Source organism: Telopea speciosissima, chromosome 4 (assembly GCF_018873765.1).
Source record: "Telopea speciosissima isolate NSW1024214 ecotype Mountain lineage chromosome 4, Tspe_v1, whole genome shotgun sequence".
Lineage (NCBI taxonomy): Eukaryota > Viridiplantae > Streptophyta > Magnoliopsida > Proteales > Proteaceae > Telopea > Telopea speciosissima.
The window spans coordinates 59,850,299-59,874,619 of record NC_057919.1 but is presented as its reverse complement, the minus strand read 5'-3'; the positions used below and the strand labels follow the sequence as shown (position 1 = coordinate 59,874,619).

Here is a 24,321-nt window from a genome sequence, read left to right as displayed (position 1 = left end):
ATTAAACATCATTAGGGTTAGCCTTATTACTTGATTTAACCTTGAATTGAAGTGTTAGGTTTGAACATCATTAGGGTTAGCCCTATTACTTGATTTAACCTTGAATTGAATGTTAGGTTTGGAAAAGAGAGTATAAATAGGGAAAATCTTAAACTACATAAGGCATAGAGGAAAGAACTGACGGTTTAGATTAAACAAAATGTAAATATGGAAACATCACCTTTCGGTATCAAATGGATAAGGTGAATTGTTATTGTCACAAAGGTCTATTATTTATCCAAATGTTTCAAGGCATCTATTTAGCCACGTCGATATAGATGATGTGTCTATTCCGAACGTTGGATAGAGAGGACATAGTTTAAATTGACCACATGTCAAATTTCAAGGTCTATTCAATCAAATAACCTCCTTTAAAAAGTAAAAATGGATGGCTAAGAAAGTCATCTTCCGTTGGTACATGGACAACTACTTTCTTTTTATTCTAATAGTTTATCTTTCTTTATTTTTTGGATTCTTGATAGAACAATAGATTGCTCACAATAATGGTTAGGTTTGGGATGGAATAGTGCCTAATAGCAGCCACAGTGTGATTCTTTGCGAGTCATTTATGATTTATGACAATTGTGTTTGCTGAATAAATTAAAATTTCACAAAAGTGATAGCTTACCTAATCAATCTAAGTTTTCTTACATATGTGTTTTGAGCATAAAACCAAGTCTCCTTGAGAGAGAGAGAGAGAGAGAGAGAGTAGTCTCACATTTCTTCTCACTTTTGTTACTGGCAACGTAGCCTAATTTAAATGGGAGAGAAGGTTCCCTACTATACCAGTGTGTTGTGTATGTGTGGGGTGGTTGGGGGATTCGGCTCCTGTCCTATGACCTGCCCTACCTCCCTCCCTCCTACCAGACACAAACAGAAGTGAACCCACTTGGGTAGGGTATTCGCACTGGGTAGGTTGGTTATTTCACCCCTGTTTGTGTCTGGTAGGAAAGAGGGAGGTGGGACAAGTTGTAGAAGAAGAGCCGAACACGATTGGGGCGGGGGGGGGTAAGGATCTGCAAACTGCACCACTGCACTCGGGCAGGGTGTGGAGGTAACCGAATTATGCATATCGGACCCACATGATAAAGAACCAATGTGATGAAAATAATACTTGACATCATGAGAAAGATTTTCCCTTTAAATTGAAGGTTGACAAGTGATGCACATAGAAAGAAAGCTTAGACAAGAATATTAGGTGAGTTACGCTATAATCTTACGTCTTCTTGACCCTTGGTTGGCAAGAAACATGAAGAAGATTCTCACTTTTGAAAAAATGGATTGGCAAGAAACATGAAGAAGATTCTCACTGTTGAAAAAATGGATTAGCTATTTGTCTTCTGTTGGTGTATTTTTCATTTTACGATCAAGTTTTCCTTCACTCATGGTGAAGAAGGAATTTCTTCTCTTATGGGATTTGGTGCTTGGTTGAGATTCTTGGAACATTGTCAAGGGTATTTCGATATTTGAATATAAGAGGTAAGTCATTATGCCATTCCAAATTTCCAATGGTGGGAATCTTTTCTTCAATTTTCGCCATTTTGTTTTGGACAAAGTTTTCCTCCACCCATAGAAGACAGTTCAACCACCATTCTAGGGTTCCCGTACTCCTAGGATTTTTGATGTTTCAAAATACCCTCTCGATATCCTTTCCCGCCCCTTGATGAATGGGATGTGGATAGAGGGAAACCCGATCCTTTTGTTTTATCTTTACTTTTGGATTAATTTTTTTTTTCTTTCTAATGTGACAAGACTTCTAAAATATTGTCTTAGTAAATATCATTGGGAAGTAGTTCTCTGTTCGGGAGTGTGGCCTTCGCCAACACTCCTATGTGTTTATCTCTCTCCTCCTCAAAACAAGGGGGCAAATATGTCTTTTCATATGGAGAGGAGAGAGATAGACTCATGGGAGTGCTGGCATAGGCCACACTCCCAGACAGAAAACTTTCTCCCAATATCATTAATCACATCACTTTCTTCACCCAAACCCACAACCACCTCTCTTAGAGGTGATGATGTGGCGACGAAAGTCTCTTGGGGTCAATATAATTACTTTTGCCTTGGATAGCCAAAAGCTTAAAGTGATTAGGTGGAGCGGTCGGGAGTTTTTGTGAAAAAAAATTCTCTCAAATTCCCTAAAAGTGTGCAATACGGCAGTGCTAGGTGGAGATGTCGACACTTGACAGTTCGGACATCCAACGGTTTGAGCTCGTTGATTTCTGTTATACTAGAACCGTTGAATGTTTGAGCTGCCAGGTGTCGACATCTCCACCTAGCACTGCCGCACTATACACTTTTAGGAATTGGAGTGTATTTTGAAAGGCTTCGATAGGATTCTTATTGCATTCGATAATAAGGATGTTGTCAATTACATACAAGGAGGGTTATCTTTGTCTCCTCTTAGCATTCGTGGCATCCTGGAGGATATTGTGCATATGTCTGCCTATTTTGATACATGTAGTTTCACTTATGTTCCAAGGGAGAATAACAGTTGTGCTAACTCCCTGGTAAGGAGGGCGCAATTGGTGCTATGGTGTGGCCCATTTCTGAACCATGACTTATTGATCTTTGTAATCCTCAGCCATGAGCTTTCACGTTTTTCATAATAAAGCTCTTTTTATTTAAAAAAACAAAAGAAAAGCCGAAAGTCGGCCATTAATATTCAAAGCACCAACCATAACTCTCCACAAAAAAACACAGAATTTTGGATGCATTTTCATATCCAAATAAAATTCTAGAACATAGCCGAAGTAGAAGATGAAAGACATACCATCTTGAAATTTAACAATCCATTTACCTGCAATTCTAGTAGAAGGGGGACCTTTCTTACTTAGGGGACAAGACCATGCATCATATAATGGCTTATAGCATAAAGGAATATAAAAAAAAGGGAAATTTATGTTTATCACCCCTGTGATTTCAAACAATTATGTCTATCATCCCTGGAATTTCATCAGCTTCATAAACCTCCCCTGTATTTTGAAAGATTCTTACAAACGTATTCCTACCGTTAGATAAGAATAGTTAAGTGATGATGTCATCGCCCAAATATAACTAAATAGCCATAATACCCTTAAAGAAGGTGCTTTTACATAAGGAAAATTTACGTCTACCACCCCTGTGTTTTCAAACAATTATGTACCACCCTAGGAGTTTTAAAAATTATGTACGTACCCCTGAGTGCTAACTCTGTTAGTTTTATTTTGAAAAAACAATTTTGCCCTTTCTTATTTGTTATTATTAAACTCACCCCATCCAACCTTGTTACCGTTGCATACCCTATTATCTGCAGCGACAAGGGTTTGGAAGCCAACGACCTTCCATTTTGCGATCACCTATTGCTCCGACGGAAGTGCTATGCTTGATTTTGCAGAGGATGTGTGAGCGACGACTTTTCCTTTTGAGACGATGGTGTTTCAAACAAATGGGTGTTAATATGTAAAAGCACCATTTTTTTGGTGAATTTAAAAATAAAATTCAAGGGTGGTAGATGTTGTTTGAAACCACATGGGTGGTAAATATAAATTTTCTTAATAACAAATAAGAAAGGACAAAATTGTCTTTTCAAAATAAAACTAACAAATTTAGCACTCAAAGGTACATATGTAATTTTTAAAATTCCAAGAGTGATAGACATAATTGTTTGAAAATACAGGGATAGTAGACGTAAATTCCCCTAAAAAAAAAGATGAAGTAATATTTCCGAGAAAGAGGGATTGCGGTAGACTACTATTCCATTTATCATTCACCATTGAATAGAAAAGGTTAATACCCAAAAAAACAAAAAAACAAAAAAAAAATAGTAAAGGTTAATCGAGATATTATTAGGAATTTAAAAATCAAATAAGTTAGGAATCCAAAGATCATCCCATATTGATATATTAAATCCATTCCCAACTCGTCAACAAATCATTTTTTTTTAAGATAGGTAAAACTTTAACTATACCACTCCAAGAATTTAGAAAATTGGAGTATAAATCAGTAACTTTTTCTCCACCCTATTTAATATTTTGTGCTATATCTGAGATTTATTTTTTAGGAAGAAAATTGGAGTATAAATCACTATCCTCTATGGCCCTAACACCCATATTACCAAAAAAACCATATTCTTAATGCCCTCTCCCACTCGACTACTAAACATTACACCTATTTTTTTTAATTAATTTGTTGGCCTGAGAGGTCTTGAAATAAAATTAAAATAGCATACAAACCGCAAAGTCTAAATATCATTTTCATTAGCTCTACAAAACTAAATGTATCGTCAACAAAAAAGCAAATGAGTTATTTAAGAACAATTCCTCCCAATCTTGATATCCTTAAATAAATTAAAGTTTCATTATACATTCAAAATGCGGGAAAGAGCATCCGCCACAATAATAAATATATATGGATTGAGAGGACCCTTTGCCGAATATCCCTAGAAGGTTAAAAAAAAAAACAAAACTACTCCCCTCTAATTTAACAGAAAAAGAACCAAAAGACATAATATAACTAATCATATCACATCAAGTTTCATTAAAGCCTAAAAATTTAAAATAGGGTAAATTATAGATCACCCCTTGGTTTTTGAAAAAACTCAAATATCCCCCTCTACAGTAACGATGTTAGTCAGCTGTTAGTTATTGGTGTGAAAGGACTATTTTACCCTTGTAATAAAACATTATAATTAAATTTACAATACTACCCTTCCTTCATCTTCAACATTGGTCAAGGGTAGTTTAGGGATTTAAATTTATTTAACTGACTAACATCATCACTTAACAGCATAAAACTAACGTTAGGGGCTAATTTGTCATTTTATGGTCTAAACCAGGGGGTGATTTGAGTTTTTTCAAAACCAAGGGGTGATATGAGTTTCAATTGAAGACCAGGGGGTGATCTGTAATTACCCATTTAAATATAACCACACTCTATCCTATCATATACCATAGAGATATAAATTTAAACTGAATTTGAATTGAGTTAATACAAAAATCAAATAAAACATAAACGATTCGGTTCAGTTTCTATTTTGAGGTTATGAAAATTATTCGGTTTGTCACATTTCAATTTAAACATATTATATCGTGAATCAAATCAAACCGAACCAAACCAAAATACCACAGCAAACCATGCCTGATGGTATGCGCGCGTACAAGGATCATCCTCTACTTCTGTCCTGCCCCTACTGCCGTGCACCTTACACACAACAAGGCGGAAAAGACCACCTTACCCTCGCTCGGCCAAAGGGCTTGGGCAGGGGTAAAGCGGTCTTTTTGCGTCTTGCGGTATGTGAGGCGCACACGGCAGTAGGGATGTAAACGGATCGGATTCGGTTCGGATAGTGCTATATCCGCATCCGCATCCGATTAGCTTTCAGACGGATTCGGATAGTGCTAAATGGATACGGACATGGATACGGATTGAATATTTTATCCATTTACATGTAAATATAGCTTTTCGGATAGCAATAGCCTATCTGTATCCGCATCCGTTTAGCTTTCGGACGGATTCAAATAATGCTAAACGGATACGGACACGAATTCGGAAACAGATTTCGGCTATTCCTACACGGCAGGCCCCAGGGCGAAAGTGGAACCCCGACGCTCGAGTAGCAGTCTACTACTCTACCTGGACAACTGGGAAAGTTTTCAAGCGCCACCAACTAACGGCCACTGCAATGAGCAACAACCAGTCTTCCCTTGTCTGCTCCGATCCTGTTGCATTCTATCCAGTCATGTCTCGTCGTATTCGTATGAGAGTAGCAGTAATTCCATTCTTTAAGTTCTTTAAGAATCTCTCTCTCTCTCTCTCTATATATAAAAGTTCATTAGCTCAGACGAGGAATCATTTACCAACCAGAATTTTTCATCCAGAAACAAGAACAGAAGTGATCATTTTCTCTTTGGAGCAATCCATCCTCTCCTCTGATCTCTCAAACTCCAACCCAACTTGAAAATACGAATGCCCAATCCTATTCAGAAATCTAGAAGTGGGTGATGGCGGGTTCTGTTGTATTGTCCTCTTTTATACCCGAGCTTGTTACTTCCTCTTTCCTAAACAAGGAAGTTGTTGTTTCCCTCACTGTGTTCTTCACTCTACTCTGTACCTGCATCGTGATTGGTCATCTTCTCGAAGAAAACCGATGGGCTAACGAGTCTATCACTGCTCTTCTTCTGGTTCGTTCCTTTTTCTTCTCCATTTTCGGTGGTTTTGTTCAATACGGGCGTTTCATGTTCTGCTTGGCCTGAGATGATTTATACTCAATTTTGTTGGCTCTAGGGATTATGTGCTGGAATTGTAGTTCTGTTGGTGAGTAAAGGCCATAGCTCGAAGATACTTAATTTCAGTGAGGAGTTATTCTTCATTTATCTGCTTCCTCCTATCATTTTCAATGCTGGGTAAGACTTATTTGTCAATAGAGTTCCCTGCTTTCTTATTTCAATGTAGGCGATATGTTTGAAGTTAATTCTAAGCCATATGTGTTCTAGCAGCAGAATAATAATTGGGTCCTCCACCCCCAACCCCCAATGTTCTGTTCTCTTTCTCTTTTCTTGGGGCTACTCTGTCTTGGATTCGGATGGACCATCTTACTTGTTGGAGATGAGATATTGCAAATTGTGATTTCCGCCTGATTTCGAACAAAATAGTATTTTCGGATAAACAAATATCTTGGTTATGTTTGTTGATTTATGAGATTTTAAGTACATTTTCCAGTTTTCAGGTGAAGAAGAAGCAGTTTTTTCGCAACTTCTCAACAATATTGTCATTTGGGGTTATTGGCACACTGATATCATTCTGCCTTATCTCCCTAGGTGAGTTAAGTATTCCTTCCATTGCTTCCCCCACCTCACCCCCCAACCTCTAAGATGTTTATTTTCTTAAAGACTTACACATTATATCGAAAAGGAGATGGACGCTTGGGGTTTGCCTGTGTTTAGAATATAACCTTTTCTCTGTTTGGGGTAGGGAGGAAGATATTGCTTTGAGTGTTCGAGTGGTTAGGTTTATGAATCTTGGTTTCAGTTGGGCGTGGGGTAAGGCGGGAATGTCCCCCCCTTGTTTTCTTCCCTATTTTGGATAATTTTAATAAAATCTCAGGGGCTGACCCGGGTCCCAGATAAAAAAAAAAAAAAAAAAAATCGAAAAGAAGATGAGCTAATTAATAGAGAAGACAATTCAGTCCGTTTAGGCTTCCACACTTGGGACAAAATTATAAATATGGTGAAAAGAAAATGCAAACAAAACTATGGATGTCATTTTCTTCTTCTTGTTTCTCCATTTTCCATGCAGTATAATAATCCCAATTATCTTATATAGTTCAAGGATCCTCTTTTCCTAAATCCTAATCATAGTGACACTTCTTTGTATGGCAGACTATTTATAGTAAGTGAAAGATTATGAGAGTCATAGGCTTTGCAGGACAACTCATCTATGCTTCCTAAGAACCTTTTGTGGCACAAGAACTTTACATGAATTGAAGTCTGCTAGAGGAATTATGCCTGTTTGCCACTATATTCCTATTCATCTGAAGTGTGAATATCGTGTCGTTGTGCTTCTAGATCATCTTGGTTCAGTAAAGAGAGCAGAAACATTTCAGGCTCACTGGATTGTAATATAAAGCCTTCTGAATTAGACAGTGAATGCAACTGGCTTAACCACCTGGTACATGGCAAAACTGGAATAAGTGTGTTGGATTGAATTATGTAGCTTACGATCTTGCCATTCCTGATTTGGGACACCATAGAGTAATAAATAATGCCCTTTGAGTTTATTCCTGAGATATAAGGAAATCTTTCTTTGCAATACACAGCTTCAGTACCAAATTCTAGAGTTGACCTAGATTCACTGACATCCTCATCATTCTAACATTGGGTTGCTTTTTTTTTCTTCCTAGGTGCAATTTTTCTATTGAAAAGGATTGGCTTGGCATCCTTGCTCACTCAAGATTATTTAGGTGACTACTACTACTCAAGTATACTGGGTTTGAAATTCAGCTTTGTTATTTTGCTTCCCTGTTCATATTGAGATCCTTTGATTGGTGTATTGCAGCTGTTGGTGCCATATTATCAGCCACAGATTCTGTTTGCACATTACAGGTTATTCTGATAATGTCTAAATAGATCCAAAACTGTACTTATGAGCAAAACAGTTATAAGATATGTTACTAATATCTGATCTTTGTTATGTTGAAGGTTCTCAGTCAAGACAAGACACCCTTACTATATAGTCTTGTATTCGGGGAGGGAGTAGTGAATGATGCAACCTCTATTGTACTTTTCAATGCAGTTCAAAAACTTGATCTCAGCAGTATCAATGCTTTCCTGGCCTTAAAACTTTTTGGGACCTTCCTTTACCTCTTCTGCACAAGTACCGCGCTTGGCATAGCAGTAAGTTTTTAGTTCTTTGCTTGTGTATGTACGACCACATGGATCACTGTAAGCATGTTGGTTATATGAAGTGTACGTCAATTCAGGCCATGTAAGCCCATGTCCAAATATGAATGAAAACTGCTTCATTATGGTGGAATGTGGATTTTGATATTAATCTTCAAAAGATTTGAAGTAGTGGTTGCTGTTTGAGTTTTCCATGTTCGTTCACAAGTACTTGCATCTTTCTTCTTCTTAGATTTATTAATCTTCAAAAGATTTGAAGTAGAACTTGCATCCCTTCTTTCGTTTTAAAATGAATGCCAAATTTCCTACCATGTGTAGCTTGATGTCGAAAGGCTGACCTCAAATTTAGAAAAACAAAATCTTTTACATATCTAAGGATAGCATTCTGTCTTATTTTTCTCGCCCCCAGCTTGGACAACATCCTATTTTGTAATCCAAATGTTACCGTCTATTCTGTTCTATTTTCTTTTCTTTTCCTCTTTTTGTTGGGCATTATATTTTGTAAATATAGAGGATGTATCTGTAGTATTATTAATGATTTTAATTAAGCAGTTTTCAAAGCTTAGAATGTCATAAAAGTAAAGTTCTTACTAGCTTCAACTTGTTGAACTTAATGTTTGAGTTTGGCTTCAAAGTTTCCTCTATTTCATAAAATTGAGATTCTTCGTTTGAATTTTTTCCATCAATCCTACGAACTGAATACATTTTTGTTAAAAGACTTTCATGCTGTTATCTAACTATGCCATTCCTTGCTACTTTCCAGGTGGGTCTTATCAGTGCCTACATTATAAAGACATTATACTTTGGAAGGTTTCTTTGAAAACTTAAGCTACACATTCGAAGTTTTTTTATGTTGGCTCTACTCCATTTAGGCTTATCCATGTCTGACAGTGTTTAAGCATCATACTGCATGCATTTTTTAAAGATGCTTCCATGTCTATTAAATAATTTTAGCTTTACCTATAAATGTACACATCATGTAGCATTAGTGCATGATATGTAAATCTCAATAGCACACCTCTCTTCAGATTGAGGAAGAACTCATTGATGGTTTCAAAAAAGAAAATAGAGAAAGGAGTGATCCTCTAAAGGAGAGGAATAATAGTGATGTACTTACCTTATACCTCATTTTATATTGGATGAATTTAACAAGCTTCAACTCAGAGACACTAAAGTGGGATCAGGGTTTGGTGACATAGTACCTAAGAACAGGGATAATTTGAATTAAGCTAAACGTTGAAGTGCAATGATGATGCCCATACATGGCATGGCACCTTCTGATTCGGAGTTATCGTCTGAAGCAGGTGCAACTTCCTGATACTTACTGTTGGCCTTGGACCTGGATTTGGTCATCTTTAAAGAAGTCCCAGTTGGGATGAAATTTCTTTCATGAAAAGGAAAGTAAGAAAATTTATTCAGCATCAAGAGAGATTCTAAAAGAAAATGAGGGTCTCTCTACATTAATGTGTTAGAATTCAGCCATATGACTGACTATCTTCCAATCATTAGATGGAAAATTGGATATTCGAGAAAAATCCAGTAGCTAGAACTGACTTATTGGAGGAAACCAACATCAAGGTTTTAGGTATCCTACCGTATCCGCCGATACTAACTGATACACATCGTATCTTTAAGGTACCAATAGGATACCTAAAAAAAATTGTATCGATTGTAATTGGTCGATAGTGAGCTGATACGGTCTATACCTCTTGATAGGCTCGACATCTCTTATAAACTACAGAACACGACATGTGACTGCAAAGCACTTGCTGAGAGCTCCTGTAAGGCATTCTATTCGTTTTCATTTTTTTTTGGTAAAATCAACTTGATTTGTTTTCTTCTACTGGAAAAAGTGACTCTTGTAGTGTTGATTGCATCATCATTTGAAGATTAAACAGCCTGAAATCAAGGATCAAAACCAGATTTGCGCATGAACAGTTTTTATCTATAAAAAAAAGTCAGAATTTTTTGCTCAAATATTGATTTTGTTTTCAATGGATCTCTAGATTAGTGAAAAACAACCTAAATGATTGCATCAAACTATGATTTTTTTATAATGATGTGCACATCTAAATCCTAAATCTTCCCTAAACTGAAATGACATCAATCTTCCCTAAACTGAAATGACATCTTTTTTGGTATTAGTACATGTAAGAAGCCTCATCCTTTATACATAATCAATTTAATGCACTTGTTTCGTCGTACTTTGTTCTCCTTTTTATAATGATATATTTTACATCTTACTTATTTATAGTGTTTTATGCTTCAAAACTGTATTTTGCATGTATCATAAGCTTTTTCATATGTTTCTTGATCATTACCATGTGTATTTTTAGCATATCTTGCGTCTCTTTGATACAATTCGATACGAAACCCAATACTGATACTTCAAACCTTGACCAACATTATTAAGAATGTATGTGTCCTCTCTCTCTCTCTCTCAAGTGTGATTGGAGGATTATAAGAGGACTTGGCCAGAACAATCCAAGGTCCTTGCAGCTGGGGCAAACAGCACCTTTGAATATCTGTTGACTTCTCGTAGTGACTGTTAAACAAAGGTGCAAGAGCAAGAGCAATGGAAGCTAGAGACTGAGTCAACTAACCTGAACCAATGAACTTGACAAAATCTTAGGTTCTATGTCTCAAGGGGGATGGGAAGAAGAAAATTACAGATAGAATACAGCAAAAAGAATAAATAAATAAAGAAGAAACAGTAGATTTGGTAGCTTTCTTCTTAGGCTCCATGTTTCATGCGAAACAGAATGGAGCGACATGAGAGTTCAATAAAAATAGATATAACATTACTAAAGGATATGACCATTTTGTAAACATAGGGAAAGTTGCAGAATGGCACACTAAAATGTAATGGAACAGAAGTAAATCAAGGGAGATAATTCAACAAATAAAGAGTTAGATTTAAACTTCTCTGCAAACGGCCAACTAAAAGCATGAACTCTTGATAAAAGATTATACAACCTTAAAGGGAGAACGAGGTAATATTACTTGAGAAAAATGTTTTAAAAAATTATTATGAGGAAACTGTTAGTTCTACAGAAATCATGCAGGACTCAGAGAAGTACATTGGCCCTTTTATCATCCTCTCAGTCAAACTTAAAGTCTTCATCATTCGTAACATTCTAGTTCTTCAACTAAATGGGATTTGTCTGAATCAGATTAATCTTCACATGAGATTGTTTAGTTTATTTCTCATACTATAAGCTCATTTACTGTTCATTGACTCGTATTGGATCTGGTTTTGTCTATTCATTTACCTATCTTTGAGCTACCATTGGTAAATAAAGGTGTTTGTTGAGAATGTCCCATGCTAATTCATTTCTATGTTTTTATTTTTTTTATTACTTTTTTGTGTGTGTGGGGGAGGTTGTGGTTTGAAATCATTAGTATTTGACAACTTTATTTAATTTTGTTGGAACATTAGGTTTTAGTTGTATAATCATCTACTGAACTTCAGACTTTCTTTAGGATCAAAATAGACTGACTAAAAGGTAACCACTACAGCCGCCAAGTCATCTATTCCAGTCTTTTCTATAAAGTGGCTGGGAATTAAGCTACATTTTCAAAGCATCAATGATTACTTTCCTGGTGCTTCATTTCTTAAGAAACAGCTCATTTGTGGTAGCATATCTTGAAGCACCCTTAAACCCACCACCCCCCGCCCAAAAAAATAAAATAAAAAGAAAGATAGAAATACAAAATACTTATATATGGCTTCTTTACCGTTCCTTTAATTAATGAATAATCCCAATCTGTTTATTATCATGAACCATGCCATTTTTCCAAGCTGACTTCACATCATTGATCTTCTATCTGCAGGCATTCCACAGATCGTGAAGTTGCAATTATGATGCTTATGGCATATTTATCATACATGTTAGCTGAGGTAATAAAGTATTTGGAGTGTGAATATTTCCTTTTTTAAACTCTAGGGTAGATTTATGAGGATGGCCACTTTGGCAAAAAATGCCAAGGTTAGTACCGACTCCAAGTCACCCCTCCCAGAACCCTGCATAGGTGGGACCAGCACTGGGTAATGTCCCTTTTTTAAACTCTAGAGAAGATTTATATTGACTTTTCCCCCTCTTTTTGCCACGTACAGTTCTATTAGCTTTCTCATATATTCTGTGAGTAGGATTACACTTGTTTATTGGATATTTATGATCTGCAGCCTCTAGGGAATTCCTATTTTCTAGGTTTGCATATGGCCATATGGGAATTCCTTATCCATCTCCTTACCAATTAAATGCCCTAATTTTTTATCTCCTTTATGTTATTATTATGACACAAAATTTTTAGTGTATTACTTCATCTATTTGAATATTTTTTGTTTTTTGGTGAATCATCTATTTGAATATTAGATTTTCATGCAGTGTGCTTTTTGGCCTACAGTTACTATTTCCCTAACAATGATGAATAATTTCTTTTCCTGGCAGCTCTTATCCCTTAGTGGGATTTTAACAGTTTTCTTTTGTGGCATTGTCATGTCACATTATACATGGCATAATGTTACTGAAAGCTCAAGGATAACAACCAAGTAAGAGTGTATCTACTTAAGTGTCGTTTATTTTAGTTATTGTACCTTCTTGCCACACTCACTATTTTCTGGGGATGGCTTCTAGTTCTTAGCATGCTGTTTAATATTTTTAGTCTTGGTTACTCATACAAATGCTGTAGGAACTTCAGTGGAAAGTTTTTAATTCCTTATGATTTCATGATTTCAGGCATGCATTTGCAACTATTTCATTTATTGCGGAAACTTTTATATTCCTGTATGTTGGTATGGATGCCTTCGACATTGACAAGTGGAAAGCAAGCCATACAAGGTGAGGCATTGTTTCTCTTAAGCTAATTATTGATTACTATTTTGTTGAATTTGCTCTCAAATTTGTTGCATCTAATGTGATAAACTAAAATCAATTTAAAATTGTGTCTGTTTGGCCATTGGGACCTAGCTGCCTGATTGGGAGCCTTCATGGAAGATTTCGCTGTAGGGTCCAATAGAACTGCTGTTTGATAATTAGTGATAGATTTAATTTTCTCTTTCAAATCATACATGGAAACAAACTCATTTTTGTTTTTGGGTGAGGTAGGAGGCCTTGGGGTCATCTAATGAAGTGGATATCTCACCTTATCAATGTGACTATGCAATGTTGTGGACTGTAGACATAGTCTCCTAGTAGGAAATAAATAAGATCTACTGCCTTCTAGTAGCATTGAATATACCTCAATCACTTGGTTCAGTCATAATATACTCCAACAAGTTCCATGAGTTCGCGTTTACTTTAGGGTTACCTCAACCACTACATAAGCTTTCCATCTTTAAGAAAGGATTTTCTTATTGACAACCCTTAAGGTGTCAATAGATTTGTAACCTTACTTTTTTGCCCCTTGTTTTATTTATTTATTACAATATTCAATGCAGGGGTAAAAAAGGGGTTTTCAAAAAGTTGCAAGTCATTTAATGCAATAGTTAATGCAGTTCCTATGTTAAATGACAGATTTACCTTCATTGAAAAAACGACAATAAATTTTTTTGGGAATAAAACAAGGGGCATTTGAGTGAAGGTGTCAAATTCTAAATACACCTATAAAGGTGTCATTCAGATGCTCCCTTTAAGAAATACCCAACCTACTAAATTCTGCCTTTGCAGGGAAGCTTAAGTATTTATTAATCACTTAATAATTGAATGCTGCAACTGTAGGTGTTGCAAATTCTAAACATCACATGATTCTTTGAAGCATATAAATCTCCGAGAGGAATCATCGCAACTGCTTAAGTCTCCTGATTTAGCCATCAAGAAGGATGTATTAAATGCAAGAATCTTCCATGGGAGGTTCAGATTAGCATAAACAATTTTTTTACAAAATCAATAATCCCAGCCCAACAAATTCATCACAACAACAACTCAGCCTTATCCCAACTAAATGGGATCAGCTACATGGATCCTTGCAAGACTGAGACTAAAAAAATAATAAAGGGAAAGAGCACAACAACATCTGCAGAAAACACAATAAAAACCACCTAAAAGGAGTTGGCAACATGAATCGAGGTCCTCCAAACACCTCTATTCGAGGTCATGCTAGAGAGGAGGCCCAAACTATGCATGTCTTCCTCACTACTTCTCCCAGGGTCATTTTAGGCCTGCCTCTAGCTCTTTTAGGTCCTTCAATCTGAATCAAGTCACTCCTCCAAACTGGAGCATCCCGAGGCCTCCGTAGAACATGACTATGCCACCTCAAACGACACTCTCGTAGCTTCTCATGTATAGGGGCTACTCCCAACTCCGCTCTAATATGGTCATTCCTAACTTTATCCTTCCTAGTCTTGCCACACATCCATCTCAACATCCTCATCTCCTCCACAATTATTTTATCAACGTGCCGCTTCTTCACTGCCCAACATTCTGCACCATACAACATGGCAGGTCAAATGGCAGTCCTATAAAAATTTCCCTTGAGTTTTAAAGGAATACACCGATCACACAGAACGCCGCTTGCACCTCTCCACTTCAACCATCCTATTTTAATTCTCTGGGAAACATCATCCTCTATATCGCCTTATTTATTTACGAGAGAGCCCAGATATCTGAAAAAATCACTTTGAGGTATCTCTTTATCCTCGATATTGACCACCTCATTCGCCGTCGTAGTGTAGCTAAAGTTGCATACCATTTACTTTGTCTTTGATCTACTTAACTGAAGACCTTTTGATTCCAAGGTCGTTTATTGAACTAAATATTTTAGTCATACAGTTAGGTTTTATCAAGTGGAAACCTAAATGTCATTGATTCTCCTAATTCTTGAAGTTCCTTTAGAACCTTGACAGCTGGGTGAATTTGCCTCGACTTTGTGTCGTCCATCAAATCCTTTGGGAACATCATATTAATGCTAATGACCTTTTAAACAGAGATGTGAGTCGAATTTGTGATATCATTCAGGATCAGACAGATCAGTCCCTTGTTGCTTATGGAAAAGGTTCCAAAGCTGGTAAAGTCCGACAACATCAGCTTCAAGCTATTGATTCTGTCCTTATGCTGCTAAATGGCAAAAAAATGATTCAGATTGTGGTTTGGTTCAAAGACAATAATGGTTTAGATCAAGTCCCATGGCCGACAAGGAATATATTCAAATTCAGAGGTTAATTCTCCATTTTTCAATAATAGATATTCTCATGAGGGGAGTAAAAGATAGAAATGAAAGATCGTGTAATCTTGCTTTTGAAAAAAGAAAATTGTAATATGAGATTCTTCTTTTTCCTTGCGAGCTTCCTTTTGTGCTTAGTAACTGTATGGCCATTGATAAATTTGAATGGCTGATACAGGTACCCATAGCTGTCCCCATGAAATTTAGATTAGGCTTAAGTTGAATTGAGATGATAATAGGTGTACAACAACAACAACAACTCAGCCTTATCACTAAATAGGGTCGGCTAAATGGATCCTAGTGAATGTAAGATAAAAGATAAAGGAAAATAACAACAACAGCAACAAACAAATCAGTCTTAAATTCAATAACCGGGGTCAGCAACGCAGATCCTTTCCCTCCAAACTGCTCTATTCAACGACATACTTGTAGCTAGTCCTACACTATGCTTGTCTTTCCTCACCACTTATCCTAGGGTCATTTTAGGCCTGCCCCTAGCTCTTTTAACACCTTCAATCATAATCGAGTCACTCTTCCGCACTGGAGCATCCAAAGGCCTCCGTTGAACATGGCCATGCCACCTCAGTCGACTTTCTCGTAGCTTATCTTGAATCGGGGCTACTTCCAGGCCAGATCTAATAATATCATTCTTTATTTTATCCTTCTTGGTTTTGCCTGGTTTTGCCACTCATCCAACTCAACATCCTCATCTCCGCTACATTTAGCTTATCTATATGGCACTTCTTGATTGCCCAACACTCCGCGCCATACATCATAGCCAGTCTTATGACCGTCCTATAAAATTTTCCTTTTATGCTTTAAAGGGATCCATCGATCACATAACACTCCGGATGCACTTCTCTACTTCATCCATCCTACTCTAATCCTCTAAGAGACATCATCATAATGGGGAGATGATAATAGGTGTACAACAACAACAAACTTAGCCTTATCCCAACTTAATGGGGAGATAATAATAGGTGTACATATTGTAAAATTTAAATATTTACTTTATTAATGAAGATTGATCAGGTTCATAACTAATGGCCCTAACCCCAAGCTTGCATCTCTATGTTAGAGTTTATATGTGTTAGAGTTTATATGTTGTAAGGGTACTTAAGGAACTAGTTAGTTTACTAGTTTCCTATTATTGTAATTTTCTGTTTTTTTCCTTTTACCTCCCTAGGGAGGTGTATGTACTTTGTTCTATCTCATTAGTGAAGTAATATAGGTGTGGTGGAGATAATTTCTCCAACACACTACATTGCACCATTTTCTCTTCCTCTCTTCTTCTTCTCCTTCCTCAATCTCCTACCTTCATCTTTCTCCCTTGCTGTCTTTAACTTTCAACTTGTTATCAGTGGGGAATTTATGACTAGTGGGAAACCTCATCTACCTGTCTATGACTCGCCCAGATATTTCTTATGCAGTGGGAGTTGTGAGTCAATTTATGCATGCCCCCAAGAGTGGGCACTTGGATGCTGTATACCGCATCCTTAGATACTTGAAGTCCTCCCCAGGAAAAGGACTATTGTATGCTAGATATGATCACCGGAGGATGGAGGGCTTTACAGATGCTGATTGGGCTGGATCCATCTTAGACAGAAGATCTACTTCTGGTTATTGCACATTTGTAGGTGGTAATTTGGTCACATGGAGAAGCAAGAAACAGCCTGTTTTAGCTAGATCCAATACAAAGGCAGAATTTAGGGCAATGGCACATGGAGTTTGTGAAGTTATTTGGTTGAAGCGATTGGTTCAAAAATTGGGGTTTGATACTAATGACCCTATACGGCTCTATTGTGATAACAAGGCAGCTATAAACATTGCTCACAATCCGGTGCAACATGACAGAACAAAACACATCAAAGTGGACCGGCATTTCATCAAGGAGAAAATAGACTCTAGCTGCATTTGCACCCCTTTTATGAAGACTGGTGATCAATTGGCAGACATCTTTACTAAAGGGCTTTCTTCTCTTCAGTTTGGTACCCTACTATGCAAGCTGTGAGTCATTTAACCAAATCCTTGAATTGTTGTCACTTTTTTTTCCATATCATTGTGTTTTGCAGGATTTGGTAATAAAGAGGATTATTGGTAGTGGACGTGAGGAAAAGGGACTCTACCTTCTTGATCTAGGAATATCCCCCCTACCTACTGCTTAGTCCTATGCATGTGGGCATAGTGACAATAGTACTATTGAATCTATGATATTGTGGCATCAATGCTTGGGTCACCCTTCTTTTAGTGTTATGAGACAAAAATTACCACATTTGTTTTCTCCCATTCCTTCTTCCCATGTATTTCAATGTGAACCATGCCTCTTTGCTAAACATTGTCGTTCTTCTTATCCTTACAATGGCAATAGATCCATTGTTCCTTTTCATATTATACATACTGATGTTTGGGGACCCTCTCCTACTACTTCTTTGCTTGGCTATCGCTACTTTGTTTCCTTTGTTGATGACTATTCCCGCTCTATTTGGACTGTTCTGCTAAAACATAAGAGCTATGTCTGTGATGCATTTAAAAATTTTTATCAGATGATTCTTACTCAATGTGACACTCGAATCAAAATTGTTCGTTCTGATAAAGGGGGGGGGGAGTACATGTTTGGTAGCCTTTAAACCTTCTTTATTGACCATGGCATTATCCATCAGCTAGCGTGTGTTGACATACCCCAACAAAATGGGGTAGCTGAGAGGAAAAATCGCCATTTATTGGAGGTCACTCAGAGTCTTCTCTTTGGCATGCATATTCCAAAGACTTTTTTGGTTTGATGCTCTTCTTACTACTCGCTTTCTCATCAACTGTATGCCTACAAAACTTCTTAGTTCTAAATCTCCTATGGAAATCTTGTCTCCCCAGGATTCTGCTTTCTCCCTTCCTCTTTGGATGTGTTTGTTATGTTCATGTTAACAAATCCTCTCGGACTAAACTTGACCCCAAAGCCCTCAAATGCTTTTTTCTTGGGTATTATTCCAATACCAAAGGCTAAGTGTTATCATCATTCCTCCCGTCGGCGTCTCCTCTCCAAAGATGTTACCTTCCTTGAATCCGTTCCCTTCTTTGCTCCTCATCAGCACCCTCTTCAAGGGGCGAATTGTGGGAATGAAAAGGCTATTGATGATATTTCCTTTCTTTCTCCCCTACCTATTTCTCCTTTTATGCTTGACATTGGGAAACACAAAGAAGTGGCTATTGACATTGATATTCATTTTGATGTTGATGCTAGCAATGAAAATGAGGTTGTTATGTACAAAAGAGGTGAATGCTTGAAGGGAAAGGGAAAGAAGACCTGCCAAGAGTCCTCTTTGGATCCACATCCTGAGCTCTACCATCCTCACTCAGGTGATATACCCTCTCTTCCTTCTGATTTTGACCTTCCAATTGTGTTAGAAAGGGAAAGAGAGCTTGCACTAATCCTATTGCCAAGTTTGTTTCCTATGATGCTCTCTCTCCTACAGGTCTTATTTTCACTGTTTCTCTATCTTTTGTTTCCATTCCCAAGAATCTCATTAAAGCTATGTCTGACCCAAAGTGGAAGCAAGCCATGTCTGAGGAAATGATGGCCCTTGAGAAGAATGATACTTGGAAATTGGTAGATCTTCCCAGGGGGAGAATTCCCACTGGATACAGGTGGGTCTATACAATCAAGTATAGGTCTGATGATGCAGTTGAGAGGTACAAAGCAAGGTTGGTGGCTAAAGGGTATAGTCAAGTGTATGGGATTGACTATCAGGAGACATTTGCTCCTGTAGCTAAGCATAACTTAAATCGGGTTTCTCTTGTCATTAGCAACCAATAGAGATTGGCCACTGTTGCAGTTGGATGTGAAGAATGCTTTCCTCCACGGTGATTAAGAGGAGGAAGTATACATGCAGCCCCCTCCTGGCTTAAAGTCTCCTTCAGCTAAAGGCAAGGTATGTCTCCTCAAGAAGGCTTTATATGGTTTCAAACAGTCCCCAAAAGCATGGTTTGAGAGGTTCAGGTAGGCTATTCTACAGAATGGGTACTCCCAGAGTCGAGCTGACCATACTTTATTTACCCGGAGTGGTAATGGTACCATTACAACCCTTATTGTCTATGTTGATGACATTATTGTGACTCGAAATGACAGTGGTGAGATAGCTAGGCTGAAGTCCTACTTGGCTCAACAGTTTGAGATGAAAGATTTGGGTCCCTTGAAGTATTTTTTGGGAATTGAAGTGTCAAGATCCAAGAAATGCATCAACATATGTCAAAGGAAGTTTGTTCTTGATTTGTTGAAAGAGACAGGGATGTTGGGCTGCAAACCAGCAAGTTCTCCTATTAAGTAGAATCACAAATTAGGAGAAGATTGTGGTCCCCCACTTGTTGATGTAGGGAAGTACCAGAGACTAGTGGGGAAACTCATGTACCTGTGATGTAGATCCAAGCCTCCTCGAGTTGAAGAAGCCACCCTAGGCATAGGGTCATAGTAGGAGCCTTAGTTAGTTCTATATATTTTTATGTTTTTAATTGAACTGGTTCAAATTGGTTGCATCCAATTGGTTCAATTTAAGTTGGTCTAATTTAAGTGATTTAATTAAGTGTATTTTATTTTAAGTTATTAGGGGTAGATAGGTCTTTTAACCCTTTTAAAATTTTAAGTTGTTTTAATTAGGTCCACCTCTCCATGATTTAGTGAGGGAGTGTTTTGTTTAGATTAGGATTTGGCCTATGTCCTTCTATTATTAATATTGAAATTGTGGGAGGCTCCCCCACAGTTTTGCTGCTGCCATTGCTGCTGCTGTTGAGCTCTACATGAGTTTGCCTTGTGAGTAACATCAAGGTTGCCTTGTGGGTAACATCAAGGTGAAGGGCTGGTGGATCTCCAGTGACTCCTTGCATCTTGTAGATCGGGAGGTCCTTTTTTAGTTCTTCTCAAGCTGCTGTTGCTACAGATCTGCAAATCAGTAAGTGATTTACAGTTTTTGTAATTAACCTTCTTCTTCTAGTCCTCCAACCAAGCGTCCTCCAACCAAGCCACACCTATCCTAATTGATCCCCATTGCCTTCCTCCATTAAAAACCCATCGATCCCCATAAATCCTAATTCTTCTAAAATCTGTCCAGCACCATTCCCTCATTAGAACACCACCAAAATTGGATCACATCTCCTTCTCCTCACCCCTTACACTCGATCTGAACCCTAGGGCCATTCTCCCTTCAAAAACCCTAATTCCCCTCAACCCTATTAAAACCCAAAAACCCTAACTACTGCCTAGACTTATCTAGCCATCCAAAACCATTCAAAACACAGCCGAATCTCCCCCTCACTGTCTAGAACATTCGACCCAAAGCCCTCCCCAAAAATCCAATCCTAAACCCTAATTTCATCCCTTTTTCCTAATTTCCAAAACCCGAAATCCTAACCCTATTTTTTGAAATTTTAATTTTAATTCAAACCTTGTTCAAACCTACACTATTAGCTTCTCCTAGACCTGCCTATTCGAACCATATAAGATTTAACCCATTCTCATAAACCTAACCCTAGAATTGCCCTAATTTACATCAATTCTGCCCCATCGAGTTAGCCATTCAGCAAGTCCTGGTTATCTAGCTCCTAGTAGGTCTCCTACCTATCTAGGACTACATTAACCTGTCTATGACTCGCCTAGATATTTCTTGTCCAGTGGGAGTTGTGAGTCAATTTATGCATGCCCCCAAGAGTGGGCACTGGGATGCTGTATACCGCATCCTTAGATACTTGAAGTCCTCCCCAAGGAAAGGACTGTTGTATGCCAGACATGATCACCTGAGGATATAGGGCTTTACAGATGCTGATTGGGCTGGATCCATCTCAGATAGAAGATCTACTTCTAGTTATTGCACATTTGTAGGTGGTAGTTTGGTCACATGGAGAAGCAAGAAACAACTTGTTGTAGCTAGATCCAGTGCAGAGGCAAAATTTAGGGCAATGGCACATGGAGTTTGTGACTTATTTGACTAAAGCAATTGGTTCAAGAGTTGGGGTTTGATACTAATGACCCTATGCAGCTCTATTGTGATAACAAGGCAGCTATAAGCATTGCTCACAATCCGGTGCAACATGACAGAACAAAGCACATCAAAGTGGACCGACATTTCATCAAGTAGAAAATGGACTTTGGCTGCATTTGCATGCCTTTTGTGAAGACTGGTGATCAATTGGCAGACATCTTTACTAAAGGGCTTTCTTCTCTTCAGTTTGGTACCCTATTATGCAAGCTGGGAATGCATGATATTTATTCTCCAGCTTGAGGGGGAATGTTAGAGTTTATATGTTGTAAGGGTACTTTAGGAACTAGTTAGTTTACTAGTTCCCTATTATTGTAATTTTCTGTTTTTTTTCCTTTTACCTCCCTAGGGAGGTGTATGTAATTTGTTCTATCTCATTAGTGCAGTAATATAGGTGTGGTGGAGATAATTTCTCCAACACACAACATTGCACCATTTTCTCTTCCTCTCTTCTTCTCCTTCCTCAACCTCCTACCTTCATCTTTCCCTTGCTCCCTTGTTGTCTTTAACTTTCAACTCTCTACACATCTCCTTTACTTTGGCATGTAGGTAATGGTATTTTCCTCAGCTAATCTGACATTTTCTTTTATTTATTTTCCTTCATTTGGCCATACATTACTTGACTAACATTTACAGAGAATAAGTTTCATGCGTGTTTATCTATATGATAGACATGCTCTTGTGGGGTTTAGCATAAATTATCTTTCTTGTTTCAATTCTTTAGGACTTCCTGTTGGGTAAAGGAAAATTGTCAATTTGATCAATTACTGGACATGCAATTTAGTGTTTTTACTCTCCCCCCCCCCCCTTTCCTTCCTGGAGTCTGACCTCACTGTTTTTCCGTGCATGGAACTTTAGGGTTTAGGGTTTAGGATAATAGATGACATTTCTTGTTCATGCTATCCTCTTTGTTTCAGTGCAGGGACTTCAATTGCTATCAGTTCGACACTACTTTCTCTAGTGCTGATTGGAAGAGCTGCATTTGTGTTCCCTCTTGCAAACATTGCTAACTACTTCAGAAAAAGAGAGAATGCAAAGATTACATTTCGTCAACAGGTGATTTTCATGTGCAACTTAATACAAAGCAAAACAGCTATTCATTTTAATTGTTGACCAGGAAAAAAAAATCACTTTTACCCTCCTGATGATTTGAATGTCAGTTCATAATTTGGTGGGCAGGCCTAATGAGAGGTGCAGTTACAATTGCTTTATCATATAACCAGGTACGTCTAAAATGTGCAACTCATTTCTTAGGTAGCTAAGATGATTTTACAATCTACAATCTATGTTGCAGTTTACAGATTCTAGCTCAACATCAACATCCTCAAAAGACCGTGCACGTATGATCACTTGCACCATAATTGTTGTCCTCTTCAGTACAGTGGTATGTCTTTAGTACATCGACTGTTTTCATATTCTCTTTAGTCTATTCTAAGTTTCTGGTATATAGAAGAGTGAGTCATGTGTTCCGATTGTTCCCTTGTGCTTGTGTAGTTTCTGAAGCCATCTCTATATGTATATAAATGTGGTTCTCTAAAAACAATCATTTACATAACTGCATGCGTATTGGAATCTTTAGAGAGTTGATTAAAAGTCCTTTCCATCAATAGGTGTTTGGATCTATAACAAAGCCTCTGATTGAAGCTTTGCTATTTCAAAATTCAAAGCAATCAAATACAGATGCATCTGAATTCCCAAGCTTCGAAGAGTTAAATATCTCGCTTCTTGAAAATGGATTGCCAAGTGATGAGGGTGGCCATCAAACACTCCCCAGGAGAAGTAGTCTAAGCTTGCTAATAAGTCATCCCACGTCAACTGTGCACTACTTCTGGAGGAAGTTTGATGATAGATTCATGAGGCCAATGTTCGGGGGCCGCGGTTTTGTACCATTTGTTCCTAGTTCACCCACTGGTGCAGAAGAAGTACCTTCTCAAACTTGAAGGCAACCCTGTTTACTTATATAACATATAGGATCACATTTTCTGCCATAGACATCATTTTGTCATAGTTATATATGGTTTTACTCTTACCATTAACATTCTAAGGGTCTGTCTCATATCAAATAAATTTAGTTCTTACTATTGTAGGAAATATCAAAGTATCTTGATTTGCACTTTAAATTGCTGTAAAAATTAAAGAGAAAATTAATAGATTAGCTCTGAAACTGTAAGAAGTAGGGATCTAACCAGGCCAGACTTGCCTAATTGGGTCCATTAAAGTCAATATTTCTCAAAAGGACTGGGAATGGCTTTTCAGTTTATTAGAGGTCATTTAGGGCCTGCATGATAACACTTATGTTTCTACTCCAGAAACGATTTTTTGTATTTTTATTACTGGGCCAAATTTCTAGACAAAAAATCGCATTTGGTAACACAATAATTTTTGTTTCTAGGCCAGAAAAGGAACAAAAGCGCGTTTGTTATGCATAATAATTTTTGTTTTTGGAACTTCTATAAATTTTCAAAAATGCAATTGAATACCCAAAAATTTGGTGGTGGTGGCATGGTGGAAGTGGTAGGGGTGGAGGTAGAGGTGGTGGTGGTGATGGAGGAGGTGGTAGCGGTAGCAGTGATTGTGATGGTGGAGGTGGAGGTGGTGGTGGTGGTGGTGGTGGTGGTGGTGGTGGTGGTGGGGGGGGGGGGATGGAGGTGGAAGTGGAGGTGGCAGTGTAAGTGAAGGAAGTGGTGGTGGTGGCGGCGGTGGCGGTAGTGGTGGTTGAAGTTGCA

At 37.8% G+C, this 24,321-nt stretch overlaps 1 protein-coding gene across 3 annotated transcripts; it reads left to right on the top strand.

Annotated features, from left to right (window-relative positions):
* The first annotated feature begins 5,953 nt into the window (after positions 1 to 5,953).
* On the top strand, positions 5,954 to 23,703 carry LOC122660255 (sodium/hydrogen exchanger 2-like). Of its 3 annotated transcripts, XM_043855475.1 has the most exons (15): positions 5,957 to 6,197; positions 6,301 to 6,419; positions 6,736 to 6,833; positions 7,916 to 7,975; positions 8,071 to 8,117; positions 8,214 to 8,408; positions 9,178 to 9,224; positions 12,249 to 12,315; positions 12,866 to 12,966; positions 13,154 to 13,255; positions 22,513 to 22,651; positions 22,756 to 22,818; positions 22,890 to 22,979; positions 23,206 to 23,586; positions 23,641 to 23,703. In XM_043855475.1, the coding sequence occupies exons 1-14, from the start codon at positions 6,018 to 6,020 to the stop codon at positions 23,533 to 23,535; spliced, it is 1,638 nt and encodes a 545-aa protein (XP_043711410.1). In that variant the 5' UTR covers positions 5,957 to 6,017; the 3' UTR covers positions 23,536 to 23,586; positions 23,641 to 23,703. The 3 variants fall into 3 exon arrangements, with proteins under 3 accessions (XP_043711412.1, XP_043711411.1, XP_043711410.1); XM_043855476.1 differs by lacking the exon at positions 23,641 to 23,703 and having other exon boundaries at positions 5,955 to 6,197; positions 23,175 to 23,313; XM_043855477.1 differs by lacking the exons at positions 23,206 to 23,586; positions 23,641 to 23,703 and having other exon boundaries at positions 5,954 to 6,197; positions 22,775 to 22,818; positions 22,890 to 22,959.
* The last annotated feature ends 618 nt before the right edge of the window (positions 23,704 to 24,321 follow it).

Bases quoted from the DNA above. Each gene is read 5' to 3' on its own strand.
- LOC122660255 (XM_043855475.1), top strand. From the start codon at position 6,018: ATGGCGGGTTCTGTTGTATTGTCCTCTTTTATACCCGAGCTTGTTACT. The intron at 8,118-8,213 runs GTTATTCTGATA...GTTATGTTGAAG, and splicing joins ATTCTGTTTGCACATTACAG to GTTCTCAGTCAAGACAAGAC. The intron at 13,256-22,512 runs GTGAGGCATTGT...TCTTTGTTTCAG, and splicing joins TGGAAAGCAAGCCATACAAG to TGCAGGGACTTCAATTGCTA.